Here is a 23,690-nt window from a genome sequence, read left to right on the forward strand (position 1 = left end):
TAACATTAAATAAATATTAAAAGCTTTTTTGGAAGAGGATTTCTTATCATCAGCTCTTCGTAAATTTAGGGGAAGATGCTGTACTCACACACAAAAAGGACCACTCTATTTAAACAGTTTTTTTTTTTTTTAATGAAAGAAAAAAGAAACCCCAGGGTCTAAAATGTAATGAGTGATCCTATTAGTTCCACCAGACTAAAATCATACAGTCTACGTATGTGGTCTTTTCAGCCACATCTGTCATGAACCATTTTTACATCACAAAATGCAAAATACTGAGCACTGATTTACTAGTTGAGACCTGGGAAAGTATCCATCATTTGATTTCCCTGAAAAGAAAATTTGCTTACAGGAAGACAGGCGAAAGTTCTTTGCAAATCACACTCAGAAATTACATATTTTAGAACCAAATCTTAATATAATTCAAGCAAAAAGAAAAAAACAATCAATGAAGTAAAAGATTAAATAAAATGGAAAACGAAATCTCAATCATGACTTTCTTAAAATCCAAATATTTTGCTAGGCTAGGAAACATGGATCAATTATTTAAAATATTTATAATACATGAAAATGAATAAACATGCTTTCCACATAGTAGATGCTCAATAAATGGCATTCTTCTTTAAATACTTCCTGAAATACATATTTATTGAGCAATTTTGTATACTGATCTGATATTCCTATTTTCAAAGCTCTCAGATACAAACAGAATTTAAGTGGAACTAAAATGAAATTTTTACTTAACCTATAATGTATAGTATAGAAGTTTTAAATTAATTATTTCTTTGACTTATCTGAAATCTATTAATGACTTTTTGGGTAATTTTTTTATATAATGTCATTTACTCCTATCAAAACAGACCTATAATTTCCCTTATAGGAAAATTTTGGTTAACATTTCAAATTTTTAATGGCTTAAATTAAATATTAAAGGGTGCTTAATTAAAGAAAAAGAAAACTCACACATAATTCTGTTAGGTAGATTATTTACCAGGATTCTAAAACCATTGAAAAAGAAACTGCATACTTGATATACAAGCAAACATCCAAATGTTATACATTTGTCAGTCTTTCAATAATGAAGTCTGGGGAAAAATAAATTCACAGACACCCAAGTGAATTGGCAACTGTAAGTGACAGAAGCCCTTCTAAATCCTCTGTTTACACTGGGGATTAGTGGAGTAGATTTTGAGTTGCAAACTGAACAGTCCATGGTCAAGGGAACCTGCTCCCTGTCAGCCCGCAGGGCATAAGGACAAAGCACGGTCCTGGTAGGAAGTGACCCATAAACATATTCCTACCCAGGATTTATACAAAGCCAGTCTGCCTCACAGAAACTCCATATGACCATTAACTGGCCTGCAAGGCCTGCCAGGAGGCCTAATTACAGGTCTACAGAGCCCAATAACAAAAGCTGAAGGGCTTTAGCCTAGGGATGATCTGCTTTATACTGACTTGAGAGAGTCCATATAGAGGACCCAAAAGAAAGAGTTTTAGCTTTAAAATTCTCCTCAGAGACCTAGCATTGTACTCGAGTCTAGAAAGCCCACATGCAACATACTTCAGCTAGGCTTAAACATACCACTTTCTCAAAATTAACATTCAACTACTGTCTGCTTAACATCTGCTCAAACATGGCAAGTTGCTGTGATATTGTTAGACTCTAACTGATAGCTTTCTTCTTATTAAATATTATTAGGGATAAATAACGGTCATTCAAATATAAATGTATAATTGATGCTAAAACAAATAATATACTTTTAAAAGGCAATTTACTTAATTCTTTTAGGAAGTACTAGTATCATTTTGAATTAACACAAAACTCAAAATCATGCTCATTATTGGAAATTGGGAGTTAACATTATCAATTAGATTTGGCATTAAAGCTATTAAATTTTATGTAGAATTTCTCAAGAAATGTGATTTTGCAGAAACTAATTTGATGAAAAAAGGATTTTAATCAATGCCCAAGTCAATAAAACTATTTCAGGTTTTATACATTTGTTTCTTTTAAAATGCACATGAATTCTTAATCCTTGATAATTTCTTCTAACTATATATATATGCTGGTACAAGGAGAATGCTTAGCTCAATATCTCTTCTGTAATTACCTCATAATGCCATTCTGGTGATGCCATAAAAAAACTATTCCCACTCCTTCTGGCTAATGTTTATAGAATGTTCAGTGATATGTTAACTGTTCTAAACACTTTATTAATTTCTTTAATTTTCATAAAACTCTTATTCCCATTTCTTAAATGAAAAAAAATGAGGTTTAGCAAGCTTTAACAATTTTCCCATGGCTTTATCAGTAAATAATGGACCTGGGAATAGTACACAGGCTATTTGACTTGAGAATGTGACCATCATTCTATACTGCCTTTCATATAATTGCTAACATTTACTGAATGATTACTACATACCAGGCACTGTCCTAAGCGTTTTGCAAATGTTAACACACTCAAAGTCCGTAACAACCCCATTAGTTATGTATTATTAATGTCTCCATTTCATAGATGAGAAAATAAAGAAGAGCAAAGGGGATGTGATTTGCTCAAGCTCACAAAGTTAGCTGGTGAATGAAGCTGGATATGAATCTAGACTACCAAGCAGAAGCCTACAGGGGGAGAAAAGAAGCCTGAAAACTGTTTATACAACATAGAAGTCTTTTAAATCACTTGCTCCGATTTTTAGGTTTGCTCTACATGAAAGCCTTTCTCACAATAAATCCATCTATTTCTTGGAGTCAGAGAACAGTGGTCAGAATCCTATGGAGCAAAACCTCTGTTAACTTTATTATTATTTTTTTTTCTAATTTTATTATTATTATTTTTTTTACTTTACAATACTGTATTGGTTTTGCCATACATCAACATGAATCCACCACAGGTGTACATAAGTTTCCACTCCTGAACCCCCCTCCCACCTCCCTCCCCATACCATCCCTCTGGGTTATCCCAGTGCACCAGCCCCAAGCATCCTGTATCCTGCATCAAACCTAGACCTCTGTTAACTTTAAATAAGGGTGGCAGAATGACTTTCTATGCTTGACAGAAACAGTACAACATTATCATTATCTCGTTTGTAATTCTCAGAACTACAAATATTTAAATCTAGACTGGACTTCAGAGAAGTATTGGGACTTCCAAGATTACATGGTTATGAAGAGAAAGGGTAAGGACTTGGCTTCCAGGTACATAATGGATAATTAACAAAAGAAAATCCAAGGTTAACACACAGAAGAACTGGGATGAAGTGAGGAGCTTTTGGCTTATTCCTAAAAACAACTTTCCTCAATACAGTGTTTGTATGTGTGTAACTCTTGTGTGTTTTATAATACCTAATTAGCTTCTATCATAAGGGTCACTGAAATGCATGTCCATAGTTAGGATGAAGACTAAAACATTGGTAATCATAGATCACTGCCCTCAGTTTTTCAAAGTTATCAGAAATATAGCTACCATGCATGCATGCATGCTAAGTCGCTTCAGTCGTGTCTAACTTTTTGCAACCCTAGGGACTGTAGCCTGCCAGGCTCCTCTGTCCATGGGGTTCTCCAGGTAAGAATACTGGAGAGGGTTGCTATGCCCTCCTTCAGGAGATGTTCCTGACCCAGGGATTGAAACCATGTCTCTTACGTCTCCTACACTGGCAGGTGGGTCTTTACTACTAGGGCCACCTGGGAAGCCCTATAGTTACTGCTGCTGCTGCTGCTGCTGCTGCTGCTAAGTCACTTCAGTCGTGTCTGACTCTGTGCAACTCCATAGACAGCAGCCCACCAGGCTCCCCCATCCCTGGGATTCTCCAGGCAAGAACACTGGAGTGGGTTGCCATTTCCTTCTCCAATGCATGAAAGTAAAAAGTGAAAGTGAAGTCGCTCCGTTGTGTCCGACTCCTAGCGACTCCATGGACTGCAGCCTACCAGGCTCCTCTGTCCATGGGATTTGCCAGGCAAGAGTACTAGAGTGGGGTGCCATCGCCTTCTCCGCCTATAGTTACTATAAGCACCCTATAAAGGAAAAGAACTTATTCTGACTAAAACTTTAATCTTTTTGCATTATCAATTAAAAAACAACTGATTTCAGAATCAAAGGCTTGCTTGAGGACTGAAAATATTTTATTGTGAGGTAATTATAGCATTATGTCTAACAAAACAAGATAATGTATTTGGTAATTTTTCTATCACCCTTCTTTCTGCTCAACATAATGAAGGGATTTAATCTATGGACAAAAATAGCTAGAGAGTCAGAAATCACGGGATTTCAGTCCTGGTTTACTCACCTATTAGCTATGTGGTCTTCTACAAGTCATTTATTTAAGCTTTCAGGATATTTGTAAAATGGGGTTAATTAGCTCTCCATGCAGTGATGTGAGTCAAATGATAAAAGACTTATAAAAGTGCTTTGAAAACTATAAAGCACAATAAAAAGGAATGAAGACATTCAGAAAATAAAATATTACACAGAGATTTTATGATAAAGGCAATTTACCATATATGCATTAAAGTAATTTCCATTTCTCTTATAAAATTAGAGATATAATTTTAAAGGTTACAATGTCAATAATTCTATTAAAAGTAAAATATTAATGAGATTTTTTAAAAATTTTATGTTTTAAAACTAATGTTGTGAAAAGTGTCATTTTTTTTTCAGTGATGAAAATATTTCTGTTTTGGAAAAGTCTCTCCTCTAAATTCTCCTTCAGACCTATGAGCATCCCTAGCATTAGATGATGTTGTGTTTTTGTGAAAAATAAAATAATGTTTGGAATGGTGCTAACAAGTCAAACAACAGTGACAGCAAAAGAGATTGAGACATATTTAGGTAAACTCATTATCTTCCTTCTTCCTCCACATGATTATGTGGGATAATCATGTTTCATTATCTCTTCTGTCATGTAGTACCTTAGAGTTTAAGATCAAAAAGTTAGATTATTGCCATGTATCTTCTACTTTTGAAACCAGGGAACTTCTTAATATATTTATTTAAAATCCACCAAACAATGGTTTAAATGAGCATACCAGCATCCAAATGCTTCAGTTATTCAGAACATTATTTCACAATAAGTAATACACCAAAGATTAATAGCTGGAATTCTATTTGGTATAGTACCACTCACTATAGGCATTGTTAGAACTCCTGGGAAAGATTCAGAAGTTTTAGACGTAGTTCCTGACCTTCAAATGTTTTATTTCATTGGGAAAATAAGTCCAATACTCATGAAACAAATATTAGTATCAGCAGTACGTGAGTAAATATCAATATGAATGGTGTGCACAGATAAAAAGAATTCAAAGGAGAACAGGAAGATTACGTGCTGAAATGGTCTGGGAAGTCATGTGGAAATGTTATTTGAGATGAATACTGAAGTGCTTAGAGATGGGAAGAGGAAGAAGAAAGAGATTTCTGGAGGAGGAAAAATCACAAGCAAAAATTTCCAGGTAGAAAAGAACATGAGTAACTTGAAGAATAATGAGAAGTATAAAGATGAATTCTAAGAAAAATGTTTGAAAAGTCTGTGAATCCACCATACAGAACCTTGGGACCTTAAATAGGAAGTGTAAAATTGATCTTATAAGCAACTAGAGCTAGTGAATAACTTTGAGCAAAGGAGCAGCATGACCAAGTGGTAGATGAGCAAGCATTACCTAGCAATGGCACTCACAAGAAGCAATAAAGAAGTAAAAATTTTCTGCTGGCGACCACTTACCAGACTCTGGGCTAGGTACTTCACTTATAATAATTATCTTCACAACAACCCTATATGGTAGTTATCATCTCCCCCCTTTACAGACTAGGAAATAATGGTATAGAGAAATTTTCAAATCTATACATTTTCAAACACGTAACTTAAATATGCTACATGGTCTAGTTGAGACAAGGAGGTGGGGCTTTTATACTATTGGTGAGGATGTAACTTTTCAGCTGCCATGGAAAAATTTGGTGGATTTACAAACATTAGACAAAGAATTACCAAATGACCTCACATAATCACTCTCCTAGGTGTATACCACTCAAAATTCCAAACGGGTACTTGGACAAGTACATGCATATGCTTTATTGTTCACAATAGCCAAAAGGTAGAATAAAACCCCATGTCCATCAATATATGAATGGATAAACGAATGGTATATATAACATTTGTTTATTATTCAGCCATGGAAAGGAATAAAATACTGACACATGCTACAACATGGATATACCTCCAAAACATTATGCTAAATAAAAGAGGCTAGACATACAAGGTCAAACACTGTATGATTCTATTTATATGAGATGTTCAGAATAGAAAAATCCATAGAGATAGAGGGCAGGTTGGCAATTGCAAGGAGCTGGGGCTAACAAGAGTGGAGAAAAACTGTCTTATTAAGTGAGAGGTTTTTCTTAGGAAATGTTTTTAAACTAGGAGATTATATAGCTTTGTGAATGTATTTAATGCCATTGAATTGGCAATTTAAACAAATTATATTTAATTTTATATGATGTGAAATTCTTTTCAATAAATTATTTTTTAAAAGTGAGAACTACAGTGAACTAGAAAATAGGCACAACAGCCATACTACATTAAAAAAAAAACCTGTTTTGGCTAAATAAACATTAGACTACTCACAGAATGAGTGAGTAGTAGAAACAGGCCTGGAACACTTCCATTATCCACCACCCTCTCTCTAAAGAAGCAACAGAATTGAAGCAAGAGACCAGTTAGGACGTAACGATTAAGCTTTGGGTAGATTGTTTGGTGTCTAGGCTAAGGAGCTGGGAGTGGGAAAGATATCTTAATGAACCAATCTTAATGAAGAAGAGAATGTAAAACAATTTCTAAAATGAAAGAAAGAAATCATGGCTAAGAGGATTTTTAATTGGATTTACTCAGTATCACAGAGTAAATCATTAGCTGAAGTTATAATTTAAAGATTCAATCTTACCAATTTATATAGTTTTACAAGCTTTTGTGTACTACTGCATTTGAAAAACCAAAACAAAAAGAAAACTCCTTAGATGTAACTTTAACTTCACATCACCTTCAAATTAAAAGTTAAAGAGACATGAAACTTAATTTCAATTGCATTTTAGCTATGAATATGACAAAAGAGTCTACCTAAATCTGAAGATTCAGCATGGCAAAGAATAAAAATGTTAACAGTTTAGTACATACAAAATACGATCATAACAACTATAATAAAATCTCTGACTTCAAATTTATGTTTGGTACAACACACACAACACCTGTGTGACTATTATGATTATATTTTAATTAATGTTCTTTTCACGTTCATCTCGTGCTCAGTCGCTCAGTGTCCAACTCTTTGCAATGCTATGGACCATAAGCCACCATGCTCCTCCATTCATGGGATTTCCCAGGCAAGCATACCAGAGTGGGTTGTCATTTCCTTCTCCAGGGGCTCTTCCTGACCCAGGAACTGAATCCATGTCTCCTCTGTTTCCTACATTGGCAAGTGGATTCTTTACAACTGAACCACCTAGGAAGTCTGAATGCTATTCTACTCATACACGTCTTTCAAAATCATACCATTAATAATTATTGCCAAATGTTCTAAATATATTTTAAATCCAAACCAAGATCATTATTACTATTCATTAATAAATCAATAACAATGCAATGGTTATATATTAAACTTTCTTCTGAGACCCACAATTAGAGTAAAAGACTTAGCAAGATTTCTACATATGAACCCTATCTAGGAGATTACGTTAACTATAAGGCTGAAATAAATCCTGGCTCAAGAATCTAGCATACAGCCTCAAGTTCTTCCTGATATCCAATTTTAAGGCCCCAAAGTCGAGGGTGTTTTCCATGGGAACTCAAGTAAACTCCAATAAGAGAGAATGGGAGCTACCAGGCTTTGCTATCCAGCTATCTCAGTCTTAGGACTAGGCTAGACTTTTCTACAAGTCTTATTAGACTGAGCTTAAGTTCTTCTTATTCCCTCCTACATTATTAATATATTGATTTTTAATTCAATGAACTCCTTAATTCACCACTGAACAGTTATCTAGAACTTTGATGTTACGTTCTATATCAACTTAGTGCTCTCCTATCCATCCATCTGCTTCCCCTCTCCAAGGTTACAAGTTGTCATTAATAACGGTAATGAATGTTTTTCAAAGAAGTATATTAATATGTTATTTCATGTTATAAACCAACACAGTCATAGACCTGGCATTAAATACCAAAATCTGGTAAAATGGTTTCTTAAGCAGTATGAAAAGTAGAATAATCCTTTTGTGAAACAATTTAGCAAAAACGTATAAAAAGCCACTCTAAATATTATTAATAATAGCCTCTAACTTCATACTCATTTCTATAGCAATCAGTTCCAAAAAAGTAATCTAAAATATGAAAAACAAAATTTGTAACAGGATATACATCACAGTGTTATGGATAAGAGGTAAAGTAGAGACAACATAAATGTTCAATAAGAAGAAAATGATTAATAAATAATGCTACATCTAGCTAAGGTCTGTCCTTTGCCTATAGGGGCTAATGTAAGTTTTTTAATTTGAAAACTGTCATAATATTTTGAGTGTTTGTCAAATTATAGAACCTCACTTTTTATTCTTAATAGAATTTAGAATGTTAAATTAAAAAAATGAGAGATGAAAGCAGGGACCGATATAAGCAAGTTATATACTGAGGTTTGTATTGTCAGATCTGTTTTATAATATGCTTCAAAGTCATATTTAAAGATAAAGAAAATGTGTAAAACTATCAAATAAAATTCTATATTACTTGTGTTAATAGAAACAAGTATTTTCTGGACCAAGCAGCATAAATATTTTCCTTTAAAATGAGAGTTTCTTCATACCCAAATTATGAACTGGAAATATTTCTTCAAAGCAAATTGCAAATAAAGAATAAACATATAGTACATAAATAATAGAGAATCATATTAACTAGCTCTATCCTATAGTATATATATGAGAGTCAAAGTTTAAAAAACTAATAATGTTTTTTGTATTTTTTAAATTGCAAAATTTTAATGTATCATGTTTTCTATATAATGAAAGATAAAATGAGCAAGATCAATACATAAAAATAAGTGATTTTTCAAATAATATGAAGTGGTATAGAAATTCATAGTCTAAATATTCATTTTTACATGGTAAATTACTTCAATTAGTGATTTATGAAGTCAGTATATCATTTACACTGGTGTTCCCAAATTTTAGACAGTGGACACTTTGGCTGAGAATACAAGGAGCTAATGCAAGAAATCTTTGAATTAATATGCACATATGTATTTTCTCAATGAATGATGAAAATATAACTACTATCATTTGTTAGTCTGAAATTACTTTTGACGTTAAAACAGAATTCTCATTTCCATTTGGAGACTATGAACTCTATAGATCTATAAAAAGTAAAAAACTTTAAGAAATATGAAAAATATATATATATACTACTTTAGTTATATTATTCTAACCTTATCTCATTCTTGATCTTAACAACTTATTATTTAAATGTAACATTTTTTTAAAGAGCACATTAAGACTAAAAATTAATCTATCAGTACCTGCAAAAGATAACATGAATCTTTTTATCTTTAAAAAGGTGAAGTATTTAGCGTCTACATGAATCTGTGTATTGTAAAATCAAAGTAATCTAAATCAAATTATTGTGCAACTGAGATACTAAAACACACAAGATGTTCAGATTAGATGGTATCCAGGCTAGTCCAATGAGCTAGTCCAATGTAACTGGAGGATTTCAGAACCCAAGAAAATAAAGTTTGCCATAGTTTCCATCATTTCCCCATCGTTTGCCATGAAGTGACAGGACCAGATACCATGATTTTAGTTTTTTGAATGTTGAATTTTAAGCCAGCTTTTTCACACTCCTCTTTCACTTTCATCAAGAGGCTCTTTAGTTCCTCTTTGCCTTCTGCCATAACAGTGGTGTCGTCTGCATATCTGAGGTCATTGATACTTCTCCTGGCTTGTGCTTCATCCAGCCCGGCATTTTGCATGATGCACTCTGCATATAAGTCAAATAAGTAGGGTGACAATATACAGCCTTGACGTACTCCTTTCCCAATTTGGAACCAGTCTGTTGTTTTATGTCTGGTACTAACTGTTGCCTCTTGACGTGCACACAGATTCCTCAGGAGGCGGGTAAGGTGGTCTGGTATTCCCATCACTTTAAGAATTTTCCACAGTTTATTGTGATCTACACGCTCAAAGGTTTTGGTGTAGTCAATAAAGCAGAAGTAGATGTTTTTCTGGAACTCTTGCTTTTTTATTATTATTATTTTTTTTTTACTTTACAATATTGTATTGGTTTTGCCACACATCAACATGAATCTGCCAAGGGTGTACATGTGTTCCCAATCCCGAACTCCCCTCCCACCTCCCCCCTCACCCCATCCCTCCAGGTCATCCCAGTGCACCAGCCCCAAGCATCCTGCACCCTGCATCGAACCTAGACTGGTGATTCGTTTCTTATATGATATTATACATGTTTCAATGCCATTCTTCCAAATCATCCCACCCTCTCCCTCTCCCACAGAGTCCAAAAGACTTCTATACATCTGTGTCTTTTTTGCTGTCTCGCATACAGGGTTATCATTACCATCTTTCTAAATTCCATATATATGCATTAGTATACTGTATTGGTGTTTTTCTTTCTAGCTTACTTCACTCTATATAATTGGCTCCACTTTCATCCACCTCATTAGAATTGATTCAAATGTATTCTTTTTAATGGCTGAGTAATACTCCATTGTATATATGTACCACAGCTTTCTTATCCATTCTTCTGCTGATGGACATCTAGATTGCTACCATGTCCTGGCTATTATAAACAGTGCTGTGATGAACATTGGGGTACACGTGTCTCTTTCAATTCTGGTTGGATTCCTGACCTGTATACAGGTTTCTCAAGAGGCAAGTCAGGTGGTCTGGTATTCCCATCTCTTTCAGAATTTTCCACAGTTTATTGTGATCCACACAAAGGCTTTAGCATAGTCAATAAAGCAGAAATAGATGTTTTTCTGGAACTCTCTTGCTTTTTTGATGATCCAACAGATGTTGGCAATTTGATCTCTGGTTCCTCTGCCTTTTCTAAATTCAGCTTGAACATCTGGAAGTGCTTGGTTCATGTACTATTGAAGCCTCGCCTAGAGAATTTTGAGCATTACTTGGCTAGCCTGTGAGATGAGTACAATTGTGTGGTAGTTTGAGCATTCTTTGGCATTGCCTTTCTTTGGAATTGGAATGAAGGCTGACTTTTCCCATCCTATGGCCACTGCTGAGTTTTCCAAATTTGCTGGCATATTGAGTGCAGCACTTTCACAGCATCATCTTTCAGGATTTGAAGTAGCTCAACTGGAATTCCATCAACTCCACTAGCTTTGTTCATAGTGATGCCTCCTAAGGCCCACTTGACTTCGCATTCTAGGATGTCTGGCTCTAGGTGAACGATCACACCACTGTAGTTATCTGGGTCATGAAGATCTTTTTTGTATAGTTCTTCAGTGTATTCTTGCCACCTCTTCTTAATATCTTCTGCTTCTGTTAGGTTCATACCATTTCTATCCTTTATTGTGCCCATCTTCACATGAAATGTTTCCTTGGTATCTCTAATATTCTTAAAGATGTCTCTAGTCTTTCCTATTCTATCCTTTTCCTCTATTTTTTCGCATCGGGCACTGAGGAAGGCTTTCCTTATCTTTCCTTGTTATTTTCTGGAACTGTACATTCAGATGGGTATATCTTTCCTTTTCTCCTTTGCCTTTTGTTTCTCTTCTCTCAGCTATTTGTAAGGCCTCCTCAGACAACCATTTTTCCTCTTTTGCATTTCTTTTTCTTGGGGATGGTCTTAATCACTGCCTCCTGTTCAGTGTCACAAACCTCCGTCCATAGTCCTTCAGGGACTCTATCGATCAGATTTTTTCCCTTGAATCTGTCAGTCACTTCCACTGTATAATTGTAAGGGATTTGACCTAGTGGTTTTCCCTACTTTCTTCAATTTAAGTCTGAATTTTGCAATAAGGAATTCATGATCTGAGCCACAGTCAGCTTCTGGTCTTGTTTTTGCTGACTGTATAGAGTTTCTCCATCTTTGGCTGCAAAGAATATAATCAATGTGATTTCGGTAGTGACCATTTGGTCTCCAAAATCACCACAGATAGTGACTTCAGCTGTGAAATGAAAAGGTGCTTGCTCCTTGGAAGCAAAGCTCTGACCAACCTAGACAGCATATTAAAAAGAAGAGACATTACTTTGCCAACAAAGGTCCATCTAGTCAAAGCTATGGTTTATCCTGTAGTCATGTATGGATGTGAGAATTGGACAATAAAGAAAGCTGAGCGCCGAAGAATTGATGCTTTTGAACTGTGGTGTTGGAGAAGACTCTTGAGAGTCCCTTGGACTGCAAGGAGATCCAACCAATCAATCCTAAAGGAAATCAGTCCTGAATATTCATTGGAAGGACTCATGCTGAAGCTGAAACTCTAATACTTTAGCCACCTGATGTGAAGAACTGACTCACTGGAAAAGATCCTGATGCTGGGAAAGATCGAAGGCAGGAGGAGAAGGGGACGACAGAGGATGAGACAACTGGATGGCATCACCGACTAGATGGACATGAGTTTGAGCACTCTCTGGGAGTTGGTGATGGACAGGGAAACCTGGCGTGCTGCAGTCCATGGAATTGCAAAGAGTCAGACACAACTAAGTAACTGAACTGAACTGAATTGGAGGATTATTAAATGACATTTATCTCAATTCCTTTAGAATTAAACCTTGATCTAAATCTCACTTTATACAACAATTAAATCAAAATAGATCACATTCTCAAATCTAAAATGTAAAAGTATAAAATTTTTCTTAAACATGCCACTAAAAGAATAGTCCATAAAAAACAAAAATCAATAAACTAGATCTCATCAAAATTAAAACTAAAATTGTAGCAATATTATAAATAAGGACATAAAGAACCATTACACTGTAGCAATATATATTTGAGGTTAAAATATGACCACACATGGGACTTCCCCGGTGGCACAGTGGTAAAAGAATCTGCTTGCTATTGAGAAGACACAGGATACACAGGTTTGATCCCTGGGTCAGGAAGATCCCCTGGAAGAGGACACGGCAACTCACTCCAGTATTCATGCCTGGAAAATCCTAAGGACAGAGAAGCCTGGCAGACTACAGTCCTCAGGGCTGCAAAGAATCAGACACAACTGAAGCGACTAAGCATGCACGCACACATGGCCATACATAGATGTCATAAATTGTGAGGCTATATGAAAATAGGTAGTTTGCTCTTTGATCCACCTGTAAGAATGCTAGGACTTATTTCACATTTTTTCATTTAAATATAATTAATTATTTACACTTACCAGCAGCTTCTAAAACCAACTGCAGTCTTGCTTTGGCCTGTTCAGCTGGTGGCTAAAAAGAAACCATAAAAAACATATATAAGTCAGTTTTAACAGAGCTTTAAATTAATGTATTATTATGTGAGTATCAGAAAATTTAGTGAACTTTATCATAATCTGTCAGGGGACGTTCAACTTTAAGGGATCCAATATGTTATTCTCTTCTTTTGTGTGCAGTTTCTCTAGGACTCTCTGTCCCTTATCAGTTCCTGGAAAACAGGAATGAGCAGAGCTGCATGCAGTTCTCAGGACTGAGACCATGAGAAAGGGCACCTGCTTGGATTCCTTTTAGTGACTCCCCTCAGTGACCTTTCACCTACAGGTAATCTATTCAGTTATGCCCCTCTTACTCAGGATATGGAATGCTTTCTGGCCCTTTAAAGATTGTTATTTGCTTGGCTTTGTTTTTGCTCAATTTTTTTACTGCCTAAAGCTGCCTTGTATGAAGATATATAAATGTGCGTTTCTGCAAATAAAGCACCCTTGTTTCATTCAAGACTTGGGTCCCCTGCGTTCCTCTTCTCATCAACTCCAGTCCCCAGGTCCCAGTCTACAAAGACCGTGACAATAATCAGTATTAATATCAACCCACATCTTAACAAAATTCCATCACAGCAGCTCTACCAATCTACTTTCTCACTCTAGTAATCGAATCACACTTTTCATTATTATGAAGATTATTACTTTTCATAATAATGAAAAGTGTGAAAAATGGAGTTTTTTTTTTTTTAACTGGAACAGGTTTTATCTACTACCCAACTTGTACAGTCAGCAAGAGGCAAAAGAAAGGCAATTTAATAATAAGGCAAAATCAACACATTTAACAACATACTCTCAAATTGTGTTATTTCTTTACATATGGAAACATGCAAAATGACCTATATAAATATCAACTTAAAGTCCAATACCTTAGGTAAATATCATATCCTAAAACCAAATATTTCCTGCTTTCTGCACAGTATTTGAAAGGAGTAATTGTGATAAAGATAAGAAACAATGTGAATTACTGCTATCAGTTCCCATTAATGTTCTTAAAATTATTCTCTCAATGAACTTTGATTCAATACAGATGATAATATTGAAAATACTTTCCTACCAGTGACCTTAATCTGAGATTTTCGGATAATGTATATTGATGGTATGCAAACTATAACATGGATTGTATCAAGCTTATGATTTTTATGAAAGATCTGTTAAAAACTGAAATGCTTAAGACTTTACAATAAGTTTCTGAATAATTTCATGTTTATATAGGATACCATCATTTGAGAATTAATATTTTCCAAGATATATTTGAATGTTTTGCAATTTGTGGGAAAACAGCCTGAAAATAATTATATAACTGGATATAGAAAGGAGATGTTATGCTCAGAAAGGTGTAAGAATTTGAATGGTGCTTCTGAATAAACTATAAGACAAATGATGGGAAAGTGGTAGATGCATCAGGAAAGAAGACAGGGATAACCTTTTATATCATGGGAGAGGGAGCAAATTATGGTCTAAACCTGATTTTGTAAACAACTTTTACTGAAACACAGACATGCTCATTTGTTTATGTATTGTCTATAGTTGCTTTCGTGCTCAACTCAACGGCAGCAGAGTCAATTGTTTGTGGTAGGAAACTTATGGCCGGCAAAGTCTAAAATATTTACTACCTAGATCTGTAAGGAAAAATCTGTTGACTTCTGCCATATAAGATGGATAGACTTGGGAGAATTTGAAACAGTGGGGTGATGAGATGAGATCTGCACTCTGATACATCACTCTAGCAATATATTTGAGGATGAACTGAAAAGAACAAAACAGAAGGCAAGGAGTTCAGTTAGGGAGCAATTAAAGAAATGCAGGTGAGAGATGATGAGGGCCTGGGGTGGTGCAGGAGTAGTAAGGTTGGACAGGAAAAACTAGATTTGAGAAAAATTTAACTGGCAACATGAAAGGACTGATTGAAAATGAGAGAAGGAGCTGACAAACAAAAAGGATATTTTATATATATGTCTGTAGAAAAAAAGACATGTAAGTGTATTTTATGAAGTTACAAAACATATCTACTGAATATGATCTCTGCAACAGTTATAAAGGAAACTGCCTATATGAGTCAAGCAATTAACACAAACATTTATAATGATGACAACAATTTCACAACGTCTCATATCACTTTGAGGGAACGGAGTAAATGTACAGAACTATGGAGACCATGGCCCAGCTAAACAAAGCTGCTGGAACTCAGCAACAACTCGCTGTTAGGCAGAAATGTAAGTCTAGGGTCATAAAATTTCTTGATTTTTCCTGAGACTTTAAGTCACCTAAAAGACAAACAGTGCGTGGAACAAACAGTTCTTCTCAGAACCAGATTCAATCCACAAACAGTCTGTGACCTCTGCCATCTACTTAACAGACATGGTAGAAACAAGATAATTTGTGCATCATGAAATAACTAGAATGGCAAGAAGGAAATGATGTTCTGACTAGCAGGTCACAGAATTATGAAGTATACATTTCAGAGTATCCTGGTAACCAGTGACCTTTGATAGAAAAAGGGGAGACCCTGTATTGGTTAAGGTTATTTCACGGAAAAATTATAGGTTTTTCATAAGGAGAGACTAACAAATAAATATTTAAGACAAATATATAAAGTGATGAGAACCAACATCCAATAAAATATTAACAATATTGTTAAAGTCTCTTAACCCACAAAATTCCACTCCATAGCAGCTCTCCCTCTCCCCTACTTAAGACTACTCTCTTAAAAACATGGTGATTATCATCCGTAAAGAGTCTTGATGGTTGATGCTCAAGGCAAAACACTTGTTAAAACATATTTGTATTTATTAATTTCTTTAACAATCTATAATACAGGATTAATATTTCAAAGATAAAGAAAACCAGGGAATAAGAGTAGTTTACTAACTTGCTTTTACTAGTAAATGACAGATTGAAATGAAGACCTACTGACTCCACATCTCAGGATTCTTCTAATTACTAGGATATTCATCAAGTCAAAGCAATTAATTTCATATAGAAAAGAATAAGGATAGACTTTTTTTTCAGTCTTTATAATTTAATTTTGGTAATATTTTGTTTATCTAAAATTGGTAAATGGTACTATTGTTATTCAGAGCTAGAAAAGAAACTTTCCTGCCAGACTACTCTGTCCATGGGATACTCCAGGCAATAATACGGGAGTGTGTTTCCAGGCCCTCCTCCAGCGGATCTTCCCAACCCAGGGATCAACCCTGCATCTCTTACGTCTCCTATACTGGAAGACAGACTGTTTACCACTAGAGCCACCTGAAAGTGAAAGTCCGACTCTTCGTGACCCCATGGACTGTATAGTCCATGGAATTCTCCTGGTCAGAATACTGGACTGGGTAGCCTTTCCCTTCTCCAGGGATCTTCCCAACCCAGGGATTCAGCCAGAGTCTCGTGCATTGCAGGTGGATTCTTTACCAACTGAGCTACGTGGGAAACCACCTCAGTTCAGTTCAGTTCAGTCGCTCAGTCATGTCCGAATCTTTGTGACCCCATGAATCGCAGCAAGTCAGGCCTCCCTGTCCATCACCAACTCCAGGAGTTCACTCAAACTCACGTCCATCGAGTCAGTGATGCCATCCAGCCATCTCATCCTCTGTCGTGCCCTTCTCCTCCTGCCCCCAATCCCTCCCAGCATCAGAGTCTTTTCCAATGAGTCAACTCTTCGCATGACGTGGCCAAAGTACTGGAGTTTCAGCTTTAGCATCATTCCTTCCAAAGAGCACCCAGGACTGATCATATTTGGAATGGACTGGTTGGATCTCCTTGCAGTCCAAGGGACTCTCAAGAGTCTTCTCCAACACCACAGTTCAAAAGCATAAATTCTTCAGTGCTCAGCTTTCTTCACAGTCCAACTCTCACATCCATACATGACCACAGGAAAAACCATAGCCTTGACTACATGGACCTTTGTTGGCAAAGTAACGTCTCTGCTTTTCAATATGCTCTCTAGGTTGGTCATAACTTTCCTTCCAAGGAGTAAGGGTCTTTTAATTTCATGGCTGCAGTCACCATCTGCAGTGATTCGGAGCCCCTCAAAATAAAGCTTGACACTGTTTCCACTGTTTTCCCATCTATTTGCCATGAAGTGATGGGACCAGATGCCATGATCTTAGTTTTCTGAATGTTGAGCTTTAAGCCAACTTTTTCACCCTCCACTTTCACTTTCATCAAGAGGCTTTTTAGTTCCTCTTCACTTTCTGCCATAAGGGTAGTGTCACCTGCATATCTGAGGTTATTGATATTTCTCCCAGCAATCTGAAAGATGATGCTGTGAAAGTGTTGCACTCAATATGCCAGCAAATTTGGAAAACTCAGCAGTGGCCACAGGACTGGAAAAGGTCAGTTTTCATTCCAATTCCAAAGAAAGGCAATGCCAAAGAATGCTCAAACTACCGCACAATTGCACTCATCTCACACGCTAGTAAAGTATGCTCAAAATTCTCCAAGCCAGGCTTCAGCAATATGTGAACTGTGAACTTCCAGATGTTCAAGCTGGTTTTAGAAAAGGCAGAGGAACCAGAGATCAAATTGACAACATCCTTTGGATCATTGAAAAAGCCAGAGAGTTCCAGAAAAACATCTATTTTGCTTTATTGACTATGCCAATGCCTTTGACTGTGTGGATCACAATAAACTGTGTAAAATTCTGAACGAGATGGGAATACCAGACCACCTGACCTGACTCTTGGGAAGTCCTAAATAAGTAAGAAACTAGAATCAAATACAAACGTTTGGAATACAGTAGTTTCTCATTATAAAAAGTATAAAATGAAGACATATTTAAGAACACAATGTCAAAATTATATTGCATGAAGCAAATTTACAGAGAAAAAATTGTATCCTGTTGAAAGATAATATTCCTTAAGTCAAAATGAATAATACATAGTTTGAAAAATAAATATTACCAAAATTGAAATATAGAGAATATAAATGTGTTCCTTTAAAAAATAAATATTAGAATTGACATTTACGGAATAGTAAGAATAGTGTAAATTTTTACTGTAAGTTTTCATATCATATATATCATATTCTAAACTAATAGAGGTCCTTTTTCGGGAGGAAGGGAGTTAAAAGTCTTTTATTGCCATGGATTACACAGAACTGCCCTGCTCTCTCCCTTTCCTTTGGTAGCCAAGTATACCTGCATAACTCCATCTGTAAACCCAAGTTTTAGACAAGAGCACTCACTTTCTTAGGAAGAAACAAAAGCTCCTAAGATGAAACCAAAAGATAGGTCAGTCTCTTGATGATTATGGAGGTGAACATCCTCAAGGTTTAGATTGTTTCCTTCAACTTTGGGTTTACTGTTATTTAGTCCAATTCCTTGAGTTCCTTACAAATTGACTGCATGTCTAGATTCTCAAAATACTGCCAAAGCCAACATTCCAAACCAGCACAATTCTTTGAGCCATGACCATAAAAAAAAAAAAAGAGAGAGAGAGAGAGAAGTAAAAAGAAGAATAACCTTAACAAAAACCATTTAACCTATTTGCTCACTCTTCTCACTTCTATTCATTTTTAGCTTCCTAACCACTGGCCAGCAAGATGGAACTTCTGCAAGTTGATGAAACTATACCCTTTCCAGCTGCCAACCACAGTCTTGGGGTTGTTAATGACAGGGAAGTATAAAGTCTGGAAAACTTGCCAAGCAAAGAGAGAACTCAAGCTTAGAAAGAAACAAATCACAAAATCAAAATTAGGACTGCATTATATGGTTTTCAGCTATTACTCTCAATTTTATCTTATCATGTGCTCATTTTATACAAAAAATATATACAGTGAGGATACTGGAAGATGGCAGAGTAGGAAGCATCAGGAATCTATCTCCCCCATCTAGACAATAATGACACTGGCAGAATCTTTCAGACATAACTCTTTTAGAACTCTAGACTCTGTTGAAAGCTGGCAACTACCAGGGGAAGAAAGTATATTGCAGTTAATTTCTGTCAATTTCAGCTATTAGGGACTTCCCTGGTGGTTCAGTGGTTAAAACATCCCCCTCTCAGCGCAAGGGGCATGGTCTGATCTCTGGTCAGGGAACTAAGATACTGCATGCCACATAGTGTGACCTAAAAATAATTAATAATAAATTTTCTGTTTTAAAAAAATTCAGCTATAAGCAGAGTAGCAACTATCCATCCGCCAATGCTAGCCACGTGGCTAACAGCAGTGCATATGTTCCTGAAGCTGCTTGCCCACAGTGTAAGTGTTGGTAAGAAGGTGGAGCAACTAGAACCCTTGTGTACTGTTGACAGGAATTAAAACAGTACAGTGTTGTGCAAAACAGTACAGTGTTATAGAAATCAATAACGCAATACCTCCAAAAACTGAAACAAAGAATTACCATGTGATCCAGAAATTCCAAATCTGGGTACAGTTCAGTTCAGTTCACTCACTCAGTCGTGTCCGACTCTTTGCGACCCCATGAACTGCAGCACGCCAGGCCTCCCTGTCCATCACCAACTCCCAGAGTTCACTCAGACTCATGTCCATCGAGTCAGTGATGCCATCCAGCCATCTCATCCTCTGTCATCCCATTCTCCTCCTGCCCCCAATCCCTCCCAGCATCAGAGTCTTTTCCAGTGAGTCAGCTCTTCACATGAGGTGGCCAAGGTGCTGGAGTTTCAGCTTTAGCATCATTCCCTCCAAAGAACACTCAGGACTGATCTCCCTTAAAATGGACTGATTGGATCTCCTTGCAGTCCAAGGGACTCTCAAGAGTCTTCTCCAACACCACAGTTCCAAAGCATCAATTCTTCAGCGCTCAGCTTTCTTCAAAGTCCAACTCTCACATCCATACATGACTACTGGATAAACCATAGCCTTGACTAGACGGAACTTTGTATAATGTCTCTGGTCTTGAATATGCTATCTAGGTTGGTCATAACTTTCCTTCCAAGGAGTTAGCGTCTTTTAATTTCATGGCTGCAATCACCATTTGATTCTCCAAGCCAGGCTTCAGCAATACATGAACCATGAACTTCCAGATGTTCAAGCTGGCTTTAGAAAAGGCAGAGGAACAAGAGATCAAATTGCCAATATCTGCTGGATCATCAAAAAACCAAGAGAGTTTCAGAAAAACATCTAGTTCTGCTTTTGGACTATGCCAAAGCCTCTGACTGTGTGGATCACAATAAACTGTGGAAAATTCTGAAAGAGATGGGAATACCAGACTACCTGACTTGCCTCTGGAGAAACCTATATGCAGGTCAGGAAGCAACAGTTAGAACTGGACATGGAACAACAGACTGGTTCCAAATAGGAAAAGGAGTACGTCAAGTCTGTATGTTGTCACCCTGCTTATTTAACTTCTATGCAGAGTACATCATGAGAAATGGTGGGCTGGAAGAAGCACAAGCTGGAATCAAGATTGCCGGGAGAAATATCAATAACCTCAGATATGCAGTTGATACCACCCTTATGGCAGAAAGTGAAGAGGAACTAAAAAGCCTCTTGATGAAAGTGAAAGAGGAGAGTGAAAAAGTTGGCTTCAAGCTCAACTTTCAGAAAACGAAGATCATGGCATCCGGTCCCATCACTTCATGGGAAATAGACGGGGAAACAGTGGAAACAGTGTCAGACTTTATTTTTGGGGGCTCCAAAATCACTGCAGATGGTAACTGCAGCCATGAAATTAAAAGACCCTTACTCCTTGGAAGGAAAGTTATGACCAACCTAGAGAGCATACTGAAAAGCAGAGACATTACTTTGCCAACAAAGGTCTGTCTAGTCAAGGCTATGGGTTTTCCTGTGGTCATGTATGGATGTGAGAGTTGGACTGTGAATAAGGCTGAGCACTGAAGAATTTATGCTTTTGAACTGTGGTGTTGGAGAAGACTCTTGAGAGTCCCTTGGACTGCAAGGAGATCCAACCAGTCCGTTATGAAGGAGATCAGCCCTGGTATTTCTTTGGAAGGACTGATGCTGAAGCTGAAACTCCAGTACTTTGGTCACGTCATGCGAAGAGTTGACTCATTGGAAAAGACTCTGATGCTGAGAGGGATTGGGGGCAGGAAGAGAAGGGGACTACAGAAGATGAGATGGCTGGATGGCATCATGGACTTGATGGACGTGAGTCTGAGTGAACTCCGGGAGTTAGTGATGGACAGGGAGGCTTGGCGTGCTGCGATTCATTGGGTCACAAAGAGTTGGACACGACTGAGCAACTGAACTGAACTGAACTGAATCATCATCTGCAGCGATTTTGGAGCCCCCCAAAATGAAGTCTGACAGTGTATCCACTGTTTCCCCTTCTATTTGCCATGAAGTGATGGGACCGGATGACATGATCTTCGTTTTCTGAATGTTGAGCTTGAAGCCAACTTTTTCACTCTTCTCTTTCACTTTCATCAAGAGGCTATTTAGTTCCTCTTCACTCTGCCATAAAGGTGGTGTCATCTGCATATCTGAGGTTACTGATATTTCTCCCGGCAATCTTGATTCCAGCTTGTGCTTCTTCCAGCCCAGCGTTTCTCATGATGTTCTCTGCATATAAGTTAAAGAAGCAGGGTGACAACATACAGACTTGACGTACTCCTTTTCCTATTTAGAACCAGTTTGTTCCCCCAAAATTAGAAGCAGTGTCTTGAGGAGACCTTTGTACACTCATGTTCATAGAAGCATAATTCATAATAACTAAAACTGAAACACCCAAGTGTCCACTGAATGTGTGGAGAAGCAAAATGTGGCATAAAGATACAGTGAAATATTATTCAGTTTTTAAAAAGATGGAAATTCTATAATATGCTACAACATGGATGTGATAAGAAAAGATATTTGATGTGATATCAATCTTTTTAAATTTATTGGGACTTGTTTTGTTTCCCAACATATGGTCAATCCTTGAGAAAGTTCCATGACTACCTAAGAAGAACCTGTTTTCTGTTGCATTTAAATGGAAAATTCTGCATAAATCTATCAGATCCATCTGGCCCAAACTTTCATTTACGGTTGTTTCCTTTTTGACTTTCTGTCCAGATGATCTATTCATTGATGTCAGTATTTTGTTGAAGTCCCCTATGAATAATACATTATTGTCAATTCCTCCCTTTAGTAATTGTTTTGTATATTCCAATGGACCCATGTTGTGCTGTGCTGTGCTTAGTCACTCCGTCGTGTCCAAGTCTTTGTGACCCCGTGGACTGTAGCCTGCCAAGCTCCTCTGTCCATGGGGATTCTCCAGGCAAAAATACTATAGTGGGTTGCTATGCCTTCCTCCAGGGAATCTTCCCCACCCAGGGATTGAACCCAGATCTCCCAACTTCCCTGGTGGCTCAGATGGTAAAGCATCGGTCTACAATGTGGGAGACCTGGGTTCAATCCCTCGGTTGGGAAGATTGCCTGGAGAAGGAAACGGCAACCCACTCCAGTACTCTTGCCTAGAAAATCCCATGGACGGAGGAGCCTGGTGCAGGCTACTGTCCATGGGGTCACAAAGAGTTGGACATGACTGAGTGAGACTTCACTTCACTCCTGAATTGCAGGCGGATTCTTTACCACCTGAGCCCTCAGGAATGCCCAAGAACACTGGAGCGGGTAGCCTATTCCTTCTCCAGGAATCAAAACCAGGGTCTCCTGCCAGCCAGGAGGATTCTTTACCAGCTGAGCTGCCAGGGAAGCCTGGACCTATGTTAGGTGCATATATTTCAATAACTGATGTTGTCTCAGTGAATTGTCCTGTTTATCAGTATATAATGTCCATCTTTGTCCCCTATTACAATTTTTGGCTTGAAGCTTATTTTGTCTGATACATGTATGGCTATACTTACTTATTTTTGGCTGCCATTTGTTTGGAGTATTATCTCTCAGTTTTTCACTTGTAGCTTATTTTTGCCTTGAGAGCCGAGGTGAATCTCCTAAAGGAAGCATAGAGTTGAGTTTTGTTTTTTAATCTGTCTAGCCACTGTATTTTTTGATGGGTTAGTTCCATTTACATTTATCAGTCACTGAATGATGAGAACTTAGCACTGTCATTTTATCTTTTATTTTCTCGTTCTGTATTTACATTGTTTCTTTCCCCCTGTGTTTCTGGCTACCATTTTAGTTTAGTTTAGTTTTGTTTTGTTTTTAGAAAAACATCATAGAAAACATTGGTTTTCTCTGTTTTTATGTTTTCTGTCTCTACACTAGATTTATGTTTTGTGGTTACCATGCAGTTTATATAAAATGTCTTGGTAAAATAGCCCTTTTCCTGCTGATGGCATCTTATGTTCATTTATCTATACCTGTTCTATCCTTTTCCTCCTTTCCT

The 23,690-nt window shown here is 36.9% G+C and overlaps 1 protein-coding gene across 1 annotated transcript in view; it reads right to left on the minus strand.

Annotated features, from left to right (window-relative positions):
- Positions 1 to 23,690, minus strand: part of RSRC1 (arginine and serine rich coiled-coil 1) — a 444,672-nt gene that overhangs the window by 183,220 nt on the left and 237,762 nt on the right. The window contains exon 6 of the mRNA XM_052637705.1: positions 13,367 to 13,418. Coding sequence (XP_052493665.1) covers positions 13,367 to 13,418 — 52 coding nt within the window. The remainder of the gene's footprint in view (positions 1 to 13,366; positions 13,419 to 23,690) is intronic.

Source organism: Budorcas taxicolor, chromosome 1 (assembly GCF_023091745.1).
Source record: "Budorcas taxicolor isolate Tak-1 chromosome 1, Takin1.1, whole genome shotgun sequence".
Classification (NCBI taxonomy): domain Eukaryota; kingdom Metazoa; phylum Chordata; class Mammalia; order Artiodactyla; family Bovidae; genus Budorcas; species Budorcas taxicolor.